Here is a 23,042-nt window from a genome sequence, read left to right as displayed (position 1 = left end):
TCACACACAAAGAAACCCATTCAGCTTCCACAAGAACCCAGCTGCTCTGCTTCCCCTGGTTGGCGGGCTCTCCTGTCACTCCTTTTATTCACCCACCCTCAAGGGGGTGTGTGACTGCCCTCTTCAGCCTATCTTTATCTTGCAGACAGATTTCCCCCCTCCAGTAGCACCGCGGCCACGCCCTCTCTCCTGTGATTGGTCGGGGTGGGCGCGGCTACGACACCCGGACTCCTCCCCCTAGCCAGTGGCAGCTCAGTTGCGGTTGGGCCTTGGAGGTGTCAGCGTCAGTCTTTCGCTCCCCTATCTGCTAAGGTACAGTATACCTTGTGCAGGGCCCTTTCCCCCTTCTCTCTGTATTGCCCTTCTCCTCGCTTTATTTAGAGCCTCTCTCTATAATACGGTGGCTGGCAGGGGTCTCTTCCAAGGGAGCGGGAGGGACAGGGAGCCTCTGTGTCTACATAATTTGCATTAATCATGACTTGGTCTAAATTGTTGATGAGATTGTATGCAGAGGAGTGATCCTTTTCAGTTAACTGGAGCGATCTTGCTTAAATCTTGGACATGGGAGGAAAGATGGTATTCAGTATTGCAGCGTGGGGTGGGGATAGGCGTAGATTATTTTCTGCTCGTCCCCCCAAATTCTAAATCAGCACTGTTTTCAGTCCGTCTCGTCTTCTCTCTTCTTTCGTCCTCTGTTGCTTTTGATGTGCTTTCTGCGAATTTATGCACCTGCCCTCCCCTACCCCTTTCGTTAACATTTGTCTAGATAGATGTATGGCTTCCCATGCCTCAATTTGTATCCTCCATACCCACCCTGGTCTCTCCTACCTCCTGTACTTGACGGCCATCCCTCTATCCATCCAGCCCTCCTTCGTTGCCAAGCCGGAGTGTGTCAGCTGGAGAATTTCTGCAGGTTTCCTCCTGGTGCTTTCCTTGCTCCTCCATCCCCGCCTACACCCCATTCTGGGCTTTGCACAGGTACAGATATGCAGTCCTTTCTCATCTCCCAGTCTGTGACCCAGTAGCGTAAAAAACGCTGCTGTTGTGAATGGGGTGGCGGTAACTGTTCCTGCCCAGGAAAAATACTTACAGTACTGCAAAGGCCTCTCTTTTTCCCCTTCCTTTTTTGCATCGCCGATGGGCCGGCAGGTCTAGTGGGTGAGGCTCGGTTACTGGAAAGAGAGCCACTAACATAAAGAGAACTGGCTGTTGTGAAAGGGACTAAATCCAGAGGGCTTTTGGAATGACAAAGGACAATGATATTGCAGGAGGCTATATCAAAACTAGTGGCTATGTTACAACACCCATGCACCTGGATTCGCTGGTAAGAGTAGGCCTGGCTTTGCACTCCAAAGTAGCTCGCGAATGCAGGCTTCCTACCGCAAAGAGTTTGTGCCGCTGTTCTCTGCAAAAAGCTAAATCCTCAAAGATGGTATGATTGCGTGCAATGGCTGCATTGATGTATCTGCCTTACTCAAGCATGTAATAGGGAGGCAGCCCATTGGTCACAACGGGCTGGATAAGTCACCTAGTGAACCGAAACCGTGATTTGGAACAAAAGTGCAATGATTTGTGTGCGTTATGCCCAAAATAATAACAAGTATTCCAGGAATGCAGTTGTGTGTTTTCATGATGAAAGAGAGAGGTATTTGCAGTTTGAGTGTTTGAGATTTTTCTTTTGGGGTGGGCAGGGACGTTTGCATGTGCCCAACCACTAATTCAAGGCAGCTGAAAGAACCATCTGAATTTAATCAAGCCAATTAGGGGGTTTTATCCAAAAGTCCACCAAAATGCACAGATTTGATCTGCAAATCTGAGGAATGCTTAGCATTTCGAACTTGCTGGGTCAACAGAATAGCAAATTCCAGAGGAGGGTGGTTGTGTTTGTCTATTGCAGTGAAAACAACAAAAGAATCCTGTGCCCCCTTGTCTCCCTTAAAGACCAATTATTTTATTGTGGTGTAAGCATCCATAGACTGAGCCTAGTTCTTCAGATGAATGGGCAAAATAGTGGAAACCTTACATCGTGTGCTGTTTTTGAAGGGAGATGGGAACAATTTTTTTTTTACAAAACCATTAAAACATTTGTATCCTGCCCTATTATCACTGGGATCCAGACAATTACTTTTGACAGATGATTTGATTTCTGGATTGTGTGACTCCCAACACCCCCGCCCCCCAGCTTGCATTTATCAATTCCTAGAAGTGAAACATAGATGTGATAAATAGCAATTTAACCAACAAAAAGTTGGGGTTGTTAGATCAGTGACTTAGTAGAACCAATTAACTTTTTCCCTCCAAAATCCACCCGTCCTTCCTTTTTCTGGGTTGTTTCCAGTGCCAGTACAACTTAGAGTAGACCCGTTGAAATAAATGGGACTTAAGTTAGACTAACATTGGATACAACCGTTTCTTTCTTTCCTTTCAACTAATGTGGTATGCGTTACTCAAAAGGCATTTGCTGGCCGTTAGCAGTTGGGAAGTGCTTGTATCCAGAGAGACTGTGTATCTGATTTCATAACTCTGAAGAGGTTAATAACTTGGCTGAAATGGGCCCGTGAAAAATTTGATTGTGAGTTTATTTTCCCTAGCCTTGACATTACACGTTTTTTCCATGTTTAAGTGAACTGGAGACTCTGGCAGACTTTTGGGGTGGGTGGGAGCATAGAAGAGGGTGCTCTGAGGAGAAAGTGTGGGTTGGTCTTGGTGTACACAGTAATGGGCTAAACACGAGCATTTAATTGTGTGGGCGTATTAACATCAGACACGTATAACTAATGCAAATTGTGATTTTTCTTAGAAGTCCAAATAATCTGGGTTTGATGTTGAGCTGGGAGAAGAACAGAGAGCTCTGCTTAACTTTCTTTGCCTTGCTAAGTTTCCCCATAAGCTGTGTCTGTGCTGGACTTGAGCGCCAAACAATTCTGTTGTAGGCAAGTGGTATTTATAGCAGCGACGGGCACGCATACGCCATGGAAGCGGCCTGCTCCCTGCCCCCCACCTCCCCAACCTTCCTGGCTCTGTCCTAAACTTGGAACGGGGATCTTGGCAGAAGGGTCTGGATACGTTGGGAGTCATATGAGCCGGCCGGCAAAACAATTAGCAGGCGTGTCGTGAATTTTGAAGCTGGAGGGGAGGGCGCCATGTGGGCAGATGCAAAGAGTTGCACACTCTCAGACATAAGCTTGACACAAACGCATACGCGGAGTGACACACATTCGGGTCAGGTTTGTTATTTCAGTCTGTGACTACGATAGTTATAAAGATAGTGGCTGTCACCCCGGAGAGGCCTAGAGTACTCAGGAGTTCTGGCTCTCAGCCATTTGGCGGGAACCCACACAGTTCCCCATCCTGTTTCCAGATGAATCCACGAATCCTCTCTCCACCCCATCTCTTTCTCTAATGAGTCCAGTGTGACTTTCCTCTCCTATAACCCAGGACTCCTAACTCCACACTCTTCTACTGGTTGCATTCCTATCCTTACTTCCCTCTTAGGGAATGCAGGGCTCCTGACACCCCCTGCTAGAAGCCCATAGATCATACCCTCCCTTCGAAAAAGCCGCCCTTTCTGATGCCCACTTTTCCATGGGCTACTGCAAGCCTCTGTTCCTGCCGCCTTTTAAATTCCGGCTATCTAATAACCAGGTAGCGAATTGAGGTGAGGTATGGAGTTGGGGTAGGAGTGAGGAGAGAAGAGATAAAGTGGCAGCTGCACACTGGGGGGAAATTAGAGAAAATGTGATGGAGATATAGAGGAGGACCTGCATATTTATATATTATTACAATTATTACAACATATAGGGCCTCTAAACTTGAAAGGTCATGAAGCCTGCCTGGATGAGGACTGACGTGAGAGTAAAATTTGTTCCCATTTATTTTTTATTTGTTGGAAGGTTTTTTGGACATTATGATGTTTTTAACAATAAAAGACCCCCTCCCCTTTTTTCAGTTATGCAGTTGATGGTACAACACATCTAACTTCAGGCTACTGGTTCCCTTCAGGTCACCGGCATGTGTCGAGTTGCGTGGCATGTATGCTCCCAGAAGAAGATACTGGTTTATGAGTGTTCACTGTCCTGTAACAGATGCCCTCAGCTGTACCTGTGTGGCTAAATTGAATCCGGCAGCTTTTGTCAGACTTCAGAGTGCTTAAATGCTAGCGTTTGGGGAGTGATGGGTCATGAACCAGTTTGTGCCCTCTAAACGTGAGGATGTGCTCTCTGAGGGGTGTAGCTAAATGTATATTATTGAAATTGTTATGTCAGCTTTGTAGGTAATTGTTGAGTTGGTGGTCCCCACTTCCTGCTCTGATCAGCTGTCCCTTGCCCCCCTCCCCCACCTTCTTGGAGAGGCAGCTGCCATAGTACTGTATCTTAGAAACGCAGTACAGGTGTAACGTTGCTGCTCTCATGTCTCTCTCTAGTTCTCTCTGTGCTTTAAACCCTTTAAGGCAGAGAGAGAGAGAGACCTTGGTAGTATAGCTCCCATAGCATACCAAGAAAATGCAGAGCTAGGCACATAATGCTGACACATGGTATGGATTGTTGAATTCTGGGTTATTGTAATGTGTGAACACAGCCATGTTAACCAACCACCATGATTTGTTAACCGTAAACAAACACCAAAGCTTGTTGGGTTGTGAACTCTGGGTTGTTTAAACCATTGTCATTATGTTGTCATTATGTGTGAACCCAGAAGTGTGGATTGTTCATGGGTTATTTTGTCAGGTCACAGAGGTGGCTGGTTAGAGCAGTCAAAGAAATAAGCCATTCTGCATAACAGTACTCCAGTACCATAAAGGTATTTGGGATGCAAGGAGGAAGTGGGTGAAGGTGGAGGAAAACACACAACCCAGGGATTGAGAAAACAAACCACGGTTTGTTCGAATGTCTGTCAGGCAAACCATGGGTTAGCATTAGGCCTGAATCTGCTCTCTCCTCTCTCATTTGGCCTTCTTGTGTTCGGCTGAAAGGCAGAGGGAGGAGGGATGTACTTCTAGATTCAGGAGAAGCTGCAGTGGGAAGTTGGCCCCTATGTTCATCCTCCTCCTGGGGCAAGAGATCCTATGCCAGGGATCTGTGCTAGGCCCTGGCACAAGCACAGTGGCATGATTTGCCGCCACTGCTTCCTGTGGACCTAGGAGCCCGAGAGTAGCCATAGTGCCAGTGGCCACACCCATGTCTTTGTCTTGCCTAAAGGGGCCAGGAGCCCTTGTGGTAAAGGGCAGATGGAGAAAGAGCCAAGTACCCTGAGACCACCATCTGCACAGCGAGTGTGTTTTCTCCATTTTGTAGCCTTAAGAAGCGAAAACTGCCGAGACGGAGCACTATTTTGTTTGTCACTGGCTGTCGCTTGCCCAAAGGCAATATCTTCAACATAGGTGAGTAGCGGAGTGATGAAGTACCACCAGGCCCTCATAATTCAACAATTTATTGGTGCGATATGCCACTGCTCCTTGCCTGAGGGACATTGCCGACTCGGTTCACTTACTGCCTAAACCCTGATCAACCTTGTTTGCTTGATGCGAGCAAGTAAGCTTTCCTTTTGTCTGGGATCATAGAGATGTCTTCGCTAGTCGGCATCGGTGACAGAAAACGGGAGTTCTTGGTTTCCAGGGAGGTGCGTGAGGCCTACTGTGCTGGATCAGGAAGAGGCTGGTGGATGTCACTCCTGAGTTCACTGGGGCACGTGGTAGGCTTGGCATGAGGTAGTTGTTGACATTGCTGCGTTTGCTTTTTTTCTGTTCCAACAAGAACTTTTGACAGGTGAAAAAGCAGAAAAAGATGACTCTTAGCGCAAACGGGCCGGAGCAGGCAGCTGAGAAGCCAGCAGAGCGCGTGAGGCGGGCGCCGCCTTCCAGAGGGTTAGGGCGCCTCCGTAATCGGGGAGGCTGCCCCACCAGAAATATTTCAGTCATCTCAAGCAAAACAAACTCCTGTGGCTCTCTGAGCTAACAATTATAGGAAGGCTTCAACCCACGGAATATTGGTTCCCGCTCTTAACCCGCTCAGGCCCGTTCCTCCCTCAGCTCTCTTCCACGCTCCCTGACTCTATCACATGAGGTCCCCTCCTGGCCCAGAGAACCCAGGAATCCTGGCTCCAAGCCTCTCCCTATTCGAACGCTCGGCACCACTCCCTTCTAGCTTCTCATCTCCAACCAGCTTTGAAGCTGAGATATTTCAACTGGCACCTCTGCACAGATCTGCGTTTTCTGCCTCTTTACCCATGCCGCACCCCAGAGGGAGACGCATTTGGAACCAATTACCCCTGGGCAGGGTGCCACGCCTTGTGGCTTCCTTTTGGAATATCCGGGCCAGATCAAACCCACAGGGCCTAAGAGCCCATTATGCCCTCCCAGATTTTTGCAGTACAGTGTGAATGATCTGTTTTATCTGAAATATATCCTTTTATTTTACCCCCTTGTATCTCTCTCTCTCTCTTTCCCTTCCCACTCTTCTTCGTGCCCCCACCCTTGCCCATCAACATTTTTTACTTTGTCCCTTTGGTGCCCAGCAGGCGAGAGTCTGAAGCCGTTCAAGTTGCCAATGCCAGTCGGGTGTTGTGGGTTTTCAAGGGCATTCTTGTGATTCCATTGCGGGTGCTGCCAGTCTCAAAACCACCAGCCGAGCGCAAGGGGGCATTGGCAGGGCAGTCTCTGTGGAGCGGGATGGAGGGAGGGACGTATCCCTCTTAAAAATAAAAAAATGAAATGTGAATACCGCGTTGCCTGGTCCTCTTATTGTTTTAACCCGTGGCTTCCCTCTTGGCTCCCAGTACCTCCATCCTACTAAATACTCGTTTTGCTCTTCTGCTCTTTGTGGCACACCCCAAGAACCCAGAAACAAATCCTTCAGCACACACCCCTCCATCGTCCCCAGCCAAAGATAGGGAGTGCTCTCCTCCTGAGAGAGATGCTGATTAGCTCACTTGCATTAGTTTAAATAAATAAATCTATTTGACACGATCCATGAGGCACAGTGTAAAATAAATAAATGATTCACTGACTATTTAAGAAGAGTCTTGTGATGGTCATTGCTGGACCCTGGCTCTCTGAGAATGCGTGCTGTGGGGGTAACAGATAAACCCCCTGCTCCTGATCAACTAGGCCTCGTTTCCTTCACAAGGAATCCTTGAGCCCAATACCCATCCGGTTCTCCATTTCCAAAACGGGGTCCTTGCACTTCTCCCTTTAATGGCGGCCTGACCTGCAGCAATGAGCAGGTGATAATTTCCAGCTCTGTGCCACGCAAAGGCTTCACCTGTTGATTTATGTACAGCAAACCTCTGTGAAAGGGACCAGAGTAGAACAGGCTGGTTTGGTTTGTTCCTGGTATTTTGACCCCCCTCAATGCGGCTCCAATACTGGACCACGTTGTTGCTGCCATCTTACTCCTGCCCCAATGTCCCTGCGTGCCTTTGGCAGCAATGTGATTGGTTACAACTCACCATAAGGCATTTTCCCTGAGTTGCATCCCCATGGTGGTGAAAGCTGCACCTGTTGGTTTTCTGTCAGTGTCATGCAAGTGTTTGAAGGTGCAAGAGTGGGCAGGGGTGTGGTAGCCATAGGCTGCTACATGCCTTGCTCACCCCAAAGTTTCCTCTTGTCTCCTTTCTCTCCCCCACCCCCACTTCCCAGACTTGACCTGTCTTTTATTATCTGGGGATTTTGAATCAGGGTTGGGGGACGAATTCTAGGCCAAGAGGCCCCTGTTGCTGTACTAGGAATCCTTGCTCTGTTGAGCTCTCAAGGGGCTTGAGGCAATTGCTTGCCACCACCCTAATGGCCTCGCCCTGGGATTGCTCAGCAAATTAATTAGCTAATGAGGGTGCAGCTGGCACTTTAGTGCCACTTGGCTGGGCGCTGTTTGGCAGGAGCCAGGGTTGCTTGGCATTTGTCCGGTCTCAGCCTCACTGGGTCGGGTGTTGTCCAAACCCCACAGGTGGGATGGGAGCGGGGCCTAGTGGGAGACGGCACGGAATGTACTGGAAGCCAGGACAGTGTTCCCTCAGTAACAAAAAGAAAGAGTTGTATGGGATGGGGAAGAGCCAGAACCAGGATTCCTGGTTCATTAGGTGAGGGTTGAGGCCTAGTGGTTTAAAGCAGTGGAATTGGGAGCCAAAGCTAGTGGGTTTTTTAGGCCTATGATTGGGCCTGAATGAAGGGAGGGTGGCTGTTTTCTTCCTCTTGAACTGGTAGGTGTGGTACGTGAGCATTGCAGATTATATTTGCACACCTTGTTGGCAAACAGGCTTACAAGAACATAGGAGTCGTGCTGGATGTGACCAAAGGCCTGTCTAGTCCAGCATTCTGTTCACACGGTGGTCAATCATGGGAAGTCCACAAGCAGGACTTGAGCGCGGTAGAACCCTCCTATTCATGTTCCCTAGCAATTGGGAATAGATAGTCATCATGACCAGTAGCATTACCCTCCGTAAATTTGTCTAAACTCCCTTTAAAAGCTGTCCCAAGTTGGTGGCCGTTGCTACACCTTATGGTAGCGAATGTCAAGCCTATAAAACAATTAAAGCTCTGAAGTTCTGAAACTGGTCTGAGTCTCTCTGGGACCTCAGAAACAAGGGCATAGGCATAGCATTGGGTCCTGGACGGTTGCAGGCCTGGTTACCCTACACAGGAGCCAGAAGGCCAAAGCAGGGTGTGTATAGAAACCAGATGGATGAGGAAGGAGGGCACTGAGGTGCAGGAGCTCAGCAGTTAAGGGGCGTGGGTTCGTTTTTTTTAAAAAAAGTTCTGGTAAATTTAGAAGAGATCGGCCAGAGCTGTTAACTTTTAAGTCAGTATATGAGTATATGGCACCACATGAAAGGAATCGGTCGTTCCAGATTAATCCAAAGTACATAGGAGGGATGATGTCAGTGGATCGTAGGAGGCGAATATGCTAGACTGAGGGGAATAAGATTTCCTAGGAGTGGGGAGAGTGGGCCCTTGTGGGTTAGAGTGTGAGTGGGTGTGGGTGTGTATAAACCAGGATGTGTGGGTTCTCTGGGTAAGGGTCTAGTACATTAGAGAGGTACAAAAGAGGATCAGAGCTCCTGGGATCTTGGGCAAGGGTGTGGCGGCTTTAGCAGGTGGTTGCCAGGCGAAGGTACGCTCAGCGAGCTGCACCTGCCTTGGTTGGCAGCCAAAGGGCGTCACCTGCCGCCCTTTGGTCTGTGTGAGACTAAGTGAAGCCATTTTCTTCCCCCACCTCAGCACCGCACGGACTTTCCCCCCTCTTCTATCCTTGAACTCGCTGGATTAGAAAACAAGGTGCCCACAAACGCTCATGCAACTTTCCTGTTGCCTCAAGCCTCCCCATCCCTCCCTCCCTCCCTCCCTCGAAATAGCCAGTGTTCTGGCTACTGACAGATCAAAAGGGGACAGAGGTTGAAGGACATCCCTATGATTTATGATGTTTATGTCTTGCTTTTCTTCCAGTTTGAGACTCCAAGGCCGGGGCTGTCTCCGGATGTGAGGAGCCTCTCAGCAATGTGTATCATTTGATGGGCTCCATCCTTTGTTGGTGTTGGGGGTTTATCTGGTGGCAGCAGTGGGTGCTTTGATCTGCTCTAGAAGGCTCCCAGTGAAGGTCTAGGGGCTGCCATTTTAATTTCCCATAATGCTTCAAGGTGATGTAGTGGTCCTTTCGTGAGCAGCATGGCTCTGGTAGCTGCCCAACAATAGCACATCTGATGCTAATGCCTACTACGCAGGGATTTCTTCCACCACCAAGGTGCTAACCGGAACTTGGATTAGGCAGGGCTTAGTTAATTTGCGCTGGGCCTCCTAAGGACTAAATCCTGGAGCCTTTAGTTTCAAGTCCTGCGTGTTGTGTGTTGTTGCAACCTGAGAGGGAAGAGGGACTTGAAGCATATTCAGAGTGCTTATCCATTGCTGCAGAGCAACCGCAGTCAACTCCCACATGTCTGGATTTCTAGAAACCAAACACCGAGACGAACAGGGGGAAAAACATTACGTACAGTGTGTCAGGTACAAAAGCCCTGTGACAAAGCTCCCTTGAAATAATAGTGATGACCGAACGGTCGTGCGTGCATCCCCCTGCAGTTCCGTTCATGCAAAGAAAAGGCAAAGCCTCTCGTCATAGAGGAGACCCCCGCCGCCGCTGGCTGGAACAAGGACCCGAGTGTCTGGCTCCGGCGGCCCAAGCCGGCAAGGCCGCTGCTTACGCCAGCGAGCCCAGCGGGGGTCTGGAGCGGGGTGGGAGAAAGCTGGAAAATCTAGCTCATCTGCCAGACTGCTGGCTGGGATCGTGAGGCTGGGAATGTGGAAGGAGAAGTTGAGAGCCTGGGTTTTCTGGAAGGCGGCATTTCAGACCTAGTAGGTGCTTCAAAGAGGGTTGGAGGCGGGGCGGGAGGCGTCCAGGATTCCTGGGCGTCTCCCAATTTCTATGACATGGCACTTTAGGGACCCATTTTTCTAGCATGGGTATCTGTTCTCGGGTTCCTTGTTAAGACTTTTGGCTGAGAGCAGCTCTGATTATTGTGTCTAGAACTTGTTGTGTCTGTGTCCAGCTTCTTCCAATTGCCATAACTTCATATTAGATAGTGATTGTGTGTATATGTAAGAGAGGGAGGGAGAGAGAGAGAGAGAATTTGCATACTGTGACAGCTTTTGGAACACCCTTAGGTCTTAACATGAGTAAATATTTTCTTCCCAATTTCTCCCAGCCTTTTGTTGATCCATCTGCCATTAATCATAGTTTATTATGTATGGGTGACTAGCGATCCTTTACGTCCTTCCATACCGGCTTCGTTTGTTAGAGTGCAGGGCCATTTAATATCATATGGGCTTGGATGGGAGGGGCTTTCCTAGGATTTGCAAGTTTTCTGGACATATCAAAATGGTGGTGCAAGATCTACATTGCCTCTCCTTACCCCCCCTCCCCCCCTCGCTCTTGCACAAATGCCCCAAATCCTGCAAAGGGCATAAAAAAAAGTATTATACTGTATTTTGTATTTGTGCTTTTAACCTGTTGGTTGTTTTATTATGGTTTTAACTTTTGTGAACCGCCCAGAGAGCTTTGGCTATTGGGCGGTATAAAAATGTAATAAATAAATTAAATAAATAAATAAATAAATCTGCCTTCTAGAGTAAGATTCTATGCAAGTGGAATGAAATGTATGAAGTTTCTTTACCAAATTCTAGCTTTGTTGTTTGTGAAGTAAGGTGAGGTGTGTGTGTTTAAGGGCTGGTGATGATGAGAGAGGACTGAAGAAACGAATTAATCCTCTTTTCAGTATTTATTTTGCTCTCTCAGTCTAAGAAAAAACTGAAAACCTGGGTGTGGGGAGGTGGAAAATAATCTGTTGCATACATTTGAATAAGCCTACAAACATTTCTGCAGTTACAAGCTAGACAACCCCCAAGCCAGTAGCTATCTTTCTCACCCCATCAAATCCACCACCGTCATTTTGGAGACCCCAAAACCTTGGTTCCAGACTCCCGGTTTCACCCCGTAGACTCCACCTTTACCAAAAGGCAGGTTTTATTTCCCAGCGATTGCTTTGTAAACACGAGTTTCTCTTTCTACTGGCATGATCATGTTTATTTAAGAAGTTTCTGAGTCCAAAGGATTTGGTCAAGTTTTGTGTTTTGATAGGCAAGTAAATATTTCCTTTCCCCACACGCACCGCTCCTCAAAATGCGCATATTTTCTCATAGGAGAGAAAAGGGGGAAATGTCACACACGTGTATCACTGGTTTTGGATCGGTAGGTGGGAAGAGAAGATGTAGGCAACACTGGAGCCATGAAAAATGTATTGTATGGACTACCCTCACGTGGAGACCTTCTAGTCCAGGGATGGCTCGGGTCCAAATCTGGCCCACCTGGGTCCTCAGCCTGGCTCCCTGGGGCTCTGTAGACAGCCATGACCCCTTCACGTGACCCCATCCCATCTCCCCTAACCACCTATCACTTGGTGCTTTCCTGGATTTCCCCCATTCTAAGAGACTGAAATCCCTGTCCGAGGGCTTAGGGCCTGGCTATAAGAGCTTTGGCCTACAATGTGCTGGTGTTTTTAGGCCCACTCCTTTGGCCCCACCCACCACCGCACGCTCTGGGAGCTTCTCCAACATGGAATTCAGCCCAGGGGCTGGAAGAAGTTCCCCACCACTGTTCTAGTCCTATGGAACAAAAGGACATCCCCAAAGAGCCAGTGTGGTGTAGTGGCTAAGGTGTTGGACTGGGAGCCGGGCGATCCGGGTTGTAGTCTCCACTCGGCCATGGAAACCCACTGGGTGACTTTGGGCCAGTCACAAACTCTCAGCCCAGCCTACCTCACAGGGTTGTTGTTAGGATAACATGGAGAGGAGGAGGATTATGTACGTTGCCTTGGGTTCCTTGCAGGAAAAAAAGGCGGGATATAAATGAAATAAATAAATAAATAAATAGGTGGGGCCCAGAGATAAGCTTGATGGGATGTACCGGACATGGAGAATCTGAGATTGGGAGGTTGGGGGTTGAGGCACAAGACTAGACAACAACCCAAGCTCATCCTGTCTAATCTCTGCCTGGTTCTCTTCTCTTTCCCAGCCATGGCTGTCCGGGCCCCTGCACCGCGGGGCGATGCCACCGCCGAGAGATACCTGTTCGTGGACCGGAACCAGGTGGGCAACCCAGCATCGCAGGCCGACTGGACAGCCAAGCGGCTGGTGTGGGTCCCATCCGAGCGCCATGGCTTTGAGGCGGCTGGGTTGCGCGAAGAGCGGGGAGACGAGGTGCTGGTGGAGCTTGCCGAGAATGGGCGTCAGGTGCTGGTCGCCAAGGACGACATCCAGAAGATGAACCCCCCCAAGTTCACCAAGGTGGAGGACATGGCGGAGCTGACCTGCCTCAACGAAGCTTCGGTGCTGCATAATCTCAAGGACCGCTACTACTCGGGCCTCATCTACGTGAGTCAGCTGGCCTGGGGAACCAGGAGTCCTTGGCCCTCCGTGCTACCCCCTTTTCTCACCAGCTGCAACCTTCTCCATACTCCCCAGCTGTCACCTTCTCACCACACTTCGTCCCACAAGAATCCTACTTGGTTCCCAGGAGACCAAGACGTCTCATAGCACCCCTTGCTGTGATCTACTAACCCAGTTCCTTACCCTGAGGACCCAGGAATTAGCCATGGCTCACAGGGTTGCCCTTCTCTAGCACTCTAGACTTTCCCCTGCTTCCCAGTGGAACCCAGGAGTTCTGGCGCCCAGCATCCATTTTGTTTGTCTAATTAAAAATGTCCCCCTACCAGCCAATCCAAATGTCCTAGCATGTATCTGTACTGCCACCACAGTGGCAGAAAGAAGTCTAGAGTAAGACGTAGCCTGAACATCCTGTAAAAACAGAAAGGCGCCATTAGCTACGATTCTCTGTGGGTGCAGAACAGTGCCACTCTAGGCCTTGGCATCTCTATGGAGAAAGCCCTAGGTACTTGGCATTGGGCGTCAGAATGGAAAACTGGCAACGTTCAGACTTTGGACTAGAAGTGCCTACACGGGGCAACTTTCCACGCCTGCGGCAGCCGCCAAATACCACGTGCTGACTTAAGCAAAACTGGCGACCGTGTGCTCTCTCCTGGGGAGGTGGGCTTTGGGAGTTTGTGAGCTTGGCCCATGGGGTTGTTTTGCCCCTCTGAGTGAGGTGACATTTTGCTGAGACACCAAGCTGTTCTGTCTGGGTGGGCCTTGATGCCAGAGAGCAGCAAGTTTGGGGGACACAAAGTTATGCTTTTGTTCCAAGCTTGTGGTGCATCCGCGCATATGGGTGTGATGACGCCAGTGAGGGGGAGTTGCTTTTTCTCCACCCCTGTAATACGCAGCTAGTTACAAATGGAAGGGGGGGGGGCGCGCACGTCCCTTCCTTTCTGTCCTACTGGCATTGTCAGCGTTGGTTTCCGTGGCACCCGAGCAGGCACAAAAAGCTGCCCTGGGAGGCCCCGTGCCAAGGCATTCTCTCAGCCGCACGTCATCGCTGACTCGCGGACGGCTCAGCGCCCTCCCTCCTCCGATCCCCACCCCTGCAGCTGGGTATCGGGGCGGGGAACGGACTAGACCTGTTTAGCCAGAACGGGAGCCGGCGATGGGGTGTGAAATGAATTCTCCCGAGGGCAAAGTCACAGACACACACACACACACACACACTGAATCTTAGAAGCGGATGGCTCAGCAGTGGATTACCTAGGCATGTCTCCAGTTTTGAAACCAAGGCACTTCTGCGCGCAACACCCCAACAGGGGAGGCACCTTTGAAACCCAACCAAATGCCACACAGAACGGGATTCTGCAGCCTCCCAGGGAACTTTCTCTGGTGTCTTCCGTGCTGTTTCCCATACAAATGCCTCCCTGTAATCCTGTCTCATTGCTTCGTGTTTTCCTCTCGGGGCCTTATTCTTTCAAATGTTTTAGCCCTTCGTAGCAGCTGATGTTTTCAGTTGGTCTGTACAGGCTTCCAGTCTCATCTGTCTATGCTAAAGTGGCCATGTGGTTGCACTACGTTGGGCAAAATTCTGCTCTCAGCACACCGCCAACAACCAGCCCGAAAATGGCCTAGCAGCATGTGCCAGAAGCTGAATTTCAAGGCTGACAAAGTTATGCATGGTGTGGAGAATGTGGACAGGGAGACATTTTTCTCCTTCTCCCCTAATACTAGAACTCGAGGTCATCCTGTGAACCTGATTGGTAGGATATTCAGGATAGATAAAAGGAATTCCTTCTTCACACAGTGCATAGTTAAACCATGGAATTCACTACCACATGATGTGGTGATGGCCACCAATTTGGATGGCTTTAAAAGGGGGTTGGATAAATTCCTGGAGGAGAAGGCCATCAGTGGCTACTAGCCCTGATGGCTCTGTGCTACTTCCAGTATCTGAGGCAGTAAGCCTATATGCACCAGTTGCTGGGGAACATGGGTGGGAGGGTACTGTTGCACCGTGTCCTGCTTTGTTGGTCCCTGGCCGACAGCTGGTTGGCCACTCTGTGAACAGATTGCTGGACTAGATGGACCCTTGGTCTGATCCAGCAGGGCTCTTCTTATGTTCTTATGACTTGGGCAACTGGCTTTATGGCAAGTTGTGGCTCTCCGGATGTTTCAGGCTGCAACTCCCATCTGCCTTAGCCAGCAGAGCCAATGGTGAGGGCCAGGAATTATAGGCCTGAAACACCCGGAGGGCCACAATTTGCTGACTCGTGCTTTACAGTTCCTGAAAACCAGAGCCGCTGTTGCACGGAATGTCTGTCGGAATCGCCCTGCATTGGACCATCTGTGTACAGTCTGTTTGCTTTCTGACACTAGCTGATCGGATGGCCCTCTCGGCATTGCCCTAGAGAGGAACTTTTCTGCACCCGTAGCTAATCATGCCTAATGGTATATTTTATTATTATATTATTATTATTATTATATATATGTAATAATATAATGGTAGCTTTCCATTTCCACCCCTTATCATAGGAAACCAGGCTGGGCTGTTACTTTGGGCATCAGCTTCTAGAAGGGGCAGCGCTTTCTGGCCTCCATCTGTCTGGGTCATGTTTTGGTTTACGAAAGAGCCTCAGTCCAGAGCCAAGGAAGCGTCCTTTCCGCTTCCAAGGCAGAGATGCCTTAAGGCTGGAACTGCCTCTTTCCCCCATGTAGACCCCCCTCCCACAGGCTAGTCATGTAAACCCAGTGCTAGGTGCTGTGCGTAAGGTGCAAACGCCTCTCTGATTGTCACGCACGATTGACAAATAGGTCAACGGATGTGGCCGAATGCTCCCTGCTTCCCCATTTCACTTCTGCCTGAAGCCAAAAGAAATTTGGGCCTTTTGAAATGTTGTCTTTGGAGAGGGCCTGTGTCCAGGCATATTTAACTTTGTGGCGAGTTTATGCAGGGGATGGAGGGGGCGGGGAGGGGAGAACTGTTCTGACCTGCCCTTTTCTCTCCCCTCTCCTTCAACCGCAGACCTATTCAGGGCTTTTCTGCGTGGTCATCAACCCTTACAAAAACCTGCCCATCTACACGGAGCAGATCGTGGAGATGTACCGGGGCAAGAAACGGCACGAGATGCCCCCCCACATCTATGCCATCTCAGAGGCTGCCTACCGGAGCATGCTGCAGGGTAGGGCACTGCAAGCCAGCCAGAGTTTGACCGGGACGGGGGAGAAGAGCGTTGGGTTGGTTGATGAGGCGCCTTCCCGATGGGGTGGGCTGCAACTCCCATCATCCTCAGCTGGGGGTGATGGGAGTGGTCGTCCCAATGCCTCCGGAGGGCGCCAGGGTGGGTGAGGCTGCTGTAGGCTGTGAGACGCAGGTGGGAGGGCCCGGAGTGTCCAAGCGATTCCCCATTCCGAAAGGAACCGAGTGGGAGCAAAAGTGCACAGGGCGTTGGGGCGGGTGCGCGGCGTGGTATGTGTCGGAGAGGTATCAAAATCCTGCGGTTGGTGACGTTTGGGTGGGTGAGGGAGCGATCCGAATGTGTGTCTCCGGTACCCTCTGGTGGAGGAAAGTGGTTCTGTGTCTGTATACGGGAGCAGCCTATGTCTGAACGTTTTCTCTTTCTCTCCCGCCCCATCACCACCCATTCCAGACCGAGAGGATCAGTCGATCTTGTGCACGTGAGTGTCGCCAGGCCCATTTACCTGTTCAGGCGGGGCTATCCGTAGCAGAAGGCGTGCGGGTGGATCAAAGGTTGTTCCGCACCCGCTGCTTTGCATGCCTCTTGTATGAGACTCTGGGAATCCTTGCAGCTGCAAGAGTACTGAGCCCAGAGGGGGTTAGTTTTTAAAGCAGTGTGTGCGAGTTAAAGCAGGAGCAAGAGAACCGTCCTGCAATTCTGACAAAAGTCCATGACATTGGTCCTGTTAGGAGCTGTTGTGCGGACAAGCGCTCTGCACGTACTCACAACCTTTTGAACGTCCATCTCCGTTTCCCGCTTCATTGGCCTGATCTTCCTGTTTCATTCAGGTGGCAGGTCTGGGGAGGAAGCACTTCTTCCGTAGCAAAGTGCTTCCTTCCCACCCCTTCTGACGAAACTGGCAAATCTGGGGTTGGAAGTCTGCGGTTTGTGCCTAAAGAAAGAGGGAAATTAAATAATATATTTAGCGTTTATATAGCACTTTTGAGCAGCCTTCCCCTTCAGATGTGTTCAACCACAACCCCATCATCCCTAGTTATGCTGGCTGGGGATGATGGGTGTTGTAGACCAACGCAACTGGAAGTCGCCCCGTTGGGAGAGATTGCTTTAGAGTGATTAAAGCACATATTATCTCTGCAGTCCTTGCAAACAGCCCTGTAAAAGAGGATGATTATTAATAATTACCTTTTAATCCTACCCTCCCCAATTATCCTCACCACAACCCTGTAAAGTAGGCTGAGCTTAGTGACAGGGATTGGCCACAGCCACTCCAGTAAGGCCGAGCAGATCTCTGTGCTCCCAAGTCCAATCACCACCCAGTGCCGCTCACTGTGGTGGGTTTTTTAAAACGTTATTTCCATAATATTATTATCCCTGTTGAGTTCATGGCTGTGTTGGGATTTGAACCACAGGTGTTCCGGCTCGTGGCTCACGCTCTTCTGCCATTGTGCCACAGCAGCTCAGTGAGCATGATGAGATGTAGGCCCAAAACAGAGGAAGGCAGGGCTGTTGTACTGGGTTCCTTCTCTGAGGAGCCCTGGGAAAGAGGTGTGTGAGAGCCGTCCAGGACCCAGGGCCCTCTTTTTCTCACCTTCACCTCTGATCTTCTTGACAGGGGCGAGTCAGGTGCTGGCAAGACAGAGAACACGAAGAAAGTGATCCAGTATTTGGCGCACGTGGCTTCGTCCCACAAAGCCCGGAAGGACCACAATGTGCCGGTGAGTGACCACCGGCCCCTGGCCTCTGCCCCTTCCGTTCCTGCCACGGCCACCCTGCAGCAAGCAACACGTTGCTGCCCCCTGTGCTGCCGGCCTCTGAAAGAGCGCCCTTGCAAGCAGGCTGCCCCCCTCTGCCAGCCCCGGAGCTTGTATCCCTGGAGTGGAGCCAGTTTCCTCTTTTCCTCTCCCTCTCACCCTCCTGGCACCCGCGAAGGCGGCATCCTTGCGACGCAACAGCCGCCCCACGCCCACGGCTCACCTTTGAGCCAGGGCCTGCCTGGAAACCGTCCCAGGCGCCCTGGGATGTGCGAAGTGGCGATAAAGCAAAGTGCCTTTCAAGCACGTGCAGAGTTTCCCTCCTCAGTTGTGCACCACGCCCAGTCTGTGCCCGTTTGGAATTTGGGTACCGTGGTACAGGCGGGCGGCATCCAGGCGGGATTGAGCGCCAGGGTTGGTTTTCCTGTGAGTTGAAGGGAAGCGAGTCCCGGCTTGTGCTTTTCTCGCCACAGCCCGGCTCGCTCTCCCCGCCTTCTCTGTGTGCCTCTTGGTCTCCGTGTCATTTTTGTCTGCCTCCCCCCCAGTCATGATGGTTCTGTGGCGACGCCCTCGCTCATCTCCAGGTACAGGGCTGATCCTTTCTGGGTGCAGGAGGAGGAGGGTGTCCACCCCATTCCAGAAACAACGGTGTTCTACCAGAGCAGCCTTCCACCCTGCTGGCGTCCTTCAGATATGGTGGACATCAACTCCCATCAGCCTCAAGCAGCATGGCCCAGTGGTCAGGAATCCTGGGAGTTGTCGTCTCACAGATCTAGGATGCCAGGCTGGGGAAGACTGTCCCAGAGGGGGCGCAAGCTGTTGCCAACTGGAATCTCTACCTTCCCTTGTCCACAAACGTGATACAAAGCCTCCCACCCCCCATTTAAGGAAGGGCCTAGAGCTGTTTGTGGAATCTCCACCCCGCAATTTATAACGTAACGTATGAATCGCCAATGGAGGCTGCAGTTTTATTCCAATCTGCTAGGCAGTAAGTCCAATGAAAGTGTGAAAAAGTGTTACCTTAAACCAAAACCAAACCTGAAAACAAAATAAGTTTAAGGAAACTGATAAAAACAATATATCAAATTTTGGTATACCTATGCTTATTACAATAAAATCATCTTGTTAGTAGAAAATATTTTTAATCTTAAAACAAATGCGTACTTATTGTATTGTGTATTTGTGCTTTTAACCTGTTGATTGTCTTGCTATGATTTTAATTTTTGTGAACCGCCCAGAGAGCTTCGGCTATTGGGCGGTATAGAAATGTAATAAATAAATAAATAAATGTATTTGTTTTAAGATTAAAAATATTTTCTACTAACAAGATGATTTTATTGTAATAAGCATAGGTATACCAAAATTTGATATATTGTTTTTATCAGTTTCCTTAAACGTCTTTTGTTTTCAAGTAAGTCCAATTAAGCAGAATCTAACTTACATCTAAGTAAGGAAATACGGAGTGGGAGGGACCTGTCCATCACCACTAGTCGGGTTTACTTCTGAGTAACCTGCGTAGGATTATAGTTCAGAGCAGCTGCAGTTCCAACTCCCCGTCCCTTTTTCCGGAGGCAAAGAGATTATGTCCGAGTCCGGTTTACACCAAGACTTTGCTTTCCTTTCCCTGCTCCTCCCTCCAACGTTCTGTCAGGATCAAAGTCAACAGATGCCGTTTGCCACCTCTCTTGCTATGGAAACGCCTCCTGATCTTCTGTCTCAGGAAAGATTTTTTTATTATTTTTTAAGCCAGCATCATATAAACTCGATTGCGCAAACTGGTGTGGGCCTATCCCAGTGCGATTCCCGGCAGAAGCTGAGCAGACGGGCAGGCAGGGTGGTGCTGAGAGGGCGGGGAATTGTTGCAGGACAGCTGGGACGCAAATGCAGGCCACCGGAAATGATTCCAATTCATCGCAAATTCAAGTTAATATTAAAATTTCATATTATAAAAATAAGGGCCTGGTGCCTGTCAGTTGCCCAAGTGTCCATGCATCTGCTGGCCAGTACATAGGAAGGTGGGAGCAAGCTGACTGCATATTTATTTTTTATTATTTAAAGCGTTTTTACCCCGTTCTTAGCCGAAAAAGTTCTCAGGTTAACTTACGTGCGATCAATAAAAACTGTAAGACGAGAGTTCCTTCCTCAACCTGGTGCCCTCTAGCCGGGTTGGACTACAACTCCCAGGATCCTGGGGGATTCTGGGAGTTGTAGTCCAACACAGCTAGAGGGCACCAGGTTGAGGAAGACTGATCTAAAATATGGCCCTACAGGTTTTCTCTTGTTTCTCTTACAAGTAAAGGAGGCATAGCTCTTGATTTTCTTTTTTTAAAATACAAGCTTAAAATATGTGTGTGTGTGTGTGTGTGCGCGCAGCCTACAGCCTTGGACAGAAGGTGGGGAAGGGAGATGTTTGTGTCCTAGTAACTTTCTCCTTCGTGTGTTTCATACTGGCTGCCATATTTTGAGTCAATTAGGGATTCTCCAACCTCCCAATAGGACAGAGTTCTATTTTGGGGGTGGGGGGGCAGTGGAGGCTGGTGGCTCCAATGTCAGTGGGGTGGTGAATCCACTCTGGGTTTTCATCAGAACTCTAAAGGAGCAATCCAAGGTGCTCCTTTAGAGTCCTGACCAAAACCCAGAGAGAATGCCCCACTGACATTGGAGCCACCAGCCTTCACTGGTTGGAGGCATTTCCCTGTTGCTTCTGGTGTCTCGCTCCACCTCCCTCCACCTGGCGCCCTTCAAATGTGTTGGACTGCCTCTCCCATCGTTGCTGACTGAGTATGATGGGACTTGCAGTCCAACACACCTGTGGGGGGGGGCAGTTTGGGGAAGGAAGCTCAGTCTGTACGGAGTCCAACCGAGGCTTTCTCTAACCCAATATTCCCTGTCCTGACCGCTGTCAGCTCTCCGGGGTCTCAGGCAGAGATCGTGGTGGGGAGAAAGTGAAGAGAGCGAGAGAGACGTCTTGCTCCCCACTTCATAATATTAGAATCTGGGCCCCTCCAGCGCCATGAGGCAGATGGACGTTAGATTCAGGACAGACCAAAGGAAGTACTTCTTCACACAGCATTGAATTTTAACTCACGGGATTCCCTGCTGTCGGCCACAGTAGTAACCGCTGACTTGTTTTACTTATTTATTTACAATATTTATATACCGCTTCATATCTAAAATAGATTCCAGAACAGTGCATGTAAGTATAAATAGTAAAAAGAAGATTAAAAAAGCAAATTAAATTTGTACAATTTAAAACCAAGTAAAAACAGTGGCTAGTCAGTTGAGGAAGGTTTCTCGAAATAGAGTTGTTTTCAGGAGGCGCCGGAAGCAGCCTAGTGTTGGCACTTGCTGGCGTCCAGGGGCGGGGAGTTCTAAAGTGAAGGGGCCACCACACTAAAGGCTCTTCTCCTGGTGGGTTCCAGTCGGGCCATAGGTCCTTGTGGAGACTCCAATGACCTCAGTGACCCAGCAGGTTGGTAAGGCAGAAGGCGCTCTCTCAGGTATCCTGGTCCCAAGTTGTTTAGGGCTTTGTACACTAGTACCAAAACCTTAAACCTGGTCTGGTAGCCAATAGGCTTTTATTAGACAAAGTGCTTTAAAAGGGAATTAGCCCAGTTTCATGGGGCGGGAGAAGGGGGATAGGTTTTAACCACTGCCTATCTGCCATCATGCCTAAACAGACCCTCCATGTTCAGAGGCAGCGTACCTGTGGGCTAGCAATAGTCCTGCTTATGGGGTTCCCAGAAATAGCTGGTTGGCAGCTGTAGGGAAACAGCAGGCTGAACTGGATGGGCCGTGGTTTGACCCAGCAGGGCTGCTCTTGTCTTTACCCCCTTTTCTCTGGAGGTCCTCTGTAGGGCAAATAGCAAGAGGGCAGCCTGGGACCTCGTCCGTCGTGGCTGCAAGACTTCAGGGACCTGTGGGCAAAGCACTTTACCAGGCTCCTATTAGCTAATTGTTATAATATTAGCTATAATTATCATTGTTCTTAGTTTAACTTCTTATTACGTTAATAAGTATAATGGCTTTTAATCATCAGCTATAATAATGATTCTTATTATTATTACTATGTACTGCAGTGCCATTAGTGCGTTGGGCACCTTGTGGAGGTACATAGACCAAGGCTGCACTCCCTGCCCTCCGGCTGGACTAGGGAGGCAATACAAACCTGGCGATGGTGGTATTCAGGGGCCTTGCTAGGCCTGGGCCGGTGGCCCCCCAGCCTTAAACTATTTGCCAGGGGCCCAGACATATTGTGCGGAACCCTGAGTGTCTACTGTTGCCCCTGGAAGTTTTTTCCTCATCTTAATTGACATGCAGCAGGGCTATTTTCAAGGGGTGTGTGTGTGTTGCAGCTGAAGAGAGAAGGGTTAATCATCCCCTTCCCATGTGCTGCAATACTTCCTGGGTTAGGGGGCAAATTAATTGAAGAACTTAACTGTGTTTGAGAGGATTTGGATGAGAAATCAATCTGTAAATAGGGCCTAGTCGTTACTTCTGAATGTGTATATTCAGAAATTGACATATGTGTGTATATGTGTACCTATGCAGATCTCTGTCCTAGGGGCCTTGGCCCTGAATTTCTTAGAAATGTTACACAGATCTCTGTCCTAGGGGCCTTGGCCCTGAATCCTTTATATATAAATAAATAAGCAAATAAAAGAACAAACACATGCAGATCTCTGTCCTAGGGCCCTTGGCCCTGAATCTTTTAAGGGACTAGCAACCCCCAGCGTTGTTAGGTCCCCGAGCAAGTCTCCCTCCTCCACGCTCTCCAGAGTCCGGTGGGAGCTGATATGTGCAAAGCACGTGCTCCACCCTCAACCTCCAAGCTCTCTCCCTGTTGAAGCACCAGCCTGCCGTGCTTCTGTGCTTTGTGTGTGGCCTGTGGGATGCAAGCCAGTTGGATCCCGCAGGGAGCTGATGGGAAAACAGTCTTACCTTCTGGGTGGGGTGGGGGGTCAGACTAGATGGCCTCTGTGTTCCCTTCCCACTCTGATGGGGGCGGGCATTGTGTGCGTGGGGGGCTGTTTTTGTGGGCTCTCGAGGGGAGCCAGTATTAACCCTCCCTCTGTTGTCTTGCTGCCCCAGCCGGAGTACCAGAACGAAGCCAAACAGGCAAGAGAGCGCAATGCATGCCGCTGCAACGCCCCCCCCCCCCACGCCCATCTCCTGGTG

At 49.7% G+C, this 23,042-nt stretch overlaps 1 protein-coding gene across 4 annotated transcripts in view; it reads left to right on the top strand.

The window, feature by feature from the left end:
* The first annotated feature begins 230 nt into the window (after positions 1–230).
* The window catches only part of LOC134406590 (myosin-10-like), a 66,636-nt gene continuing 43,824 nt past the window's right edge, over positions 231–23,042 (top strand). For all 4 annotated transcript variants that reach the window (XM_063138094.1, XM_063138092.1, XM_063138093.1 and 1 more), the window contains exons 1-5: positions 231–312; positions 12,552–12,910; positions 15,939–16,095; positions 16,564–16,591; positions 17,726–17,828. In XM_063138094.1, coding sequence (XP_062994164.1) covers positions 12,554–12,910; positions 15,939–16,095; positions 16,564–16,591; positions 17,726–17,828 — 645 coding nt within the window. In that variant the 5' untranslated portion in view covers positions 231–312; positions 12,552–12,553. The remainder of the gene's footprint in view (positions 313–12,551; positions 12,911–15,938; positions 16,096–16,563; positions 16,592–17,725; positions 17,829–23,042) is intronic.

Source organism: Elgaria multicarinata, chromosome 11 (assembly GCF_023053635.1).
Source record: "Elgaria multicarinata webbii isolate HBS135686 ecotype San Diego chromosome 11, rElgMul1.1.pri, whole genome shotgun sequence".
Taxonomy (NCBI): Eukaryota; Metazoa; Chordata; class Lepidosauria; order Squamata; family Anguidae; genus Elgaria; species Elgaria multicarinata.
Note: the sequence above shows the minus strand (reverse complement) of the source record. Positions and strands in the feature narration are given on the sequence as shown.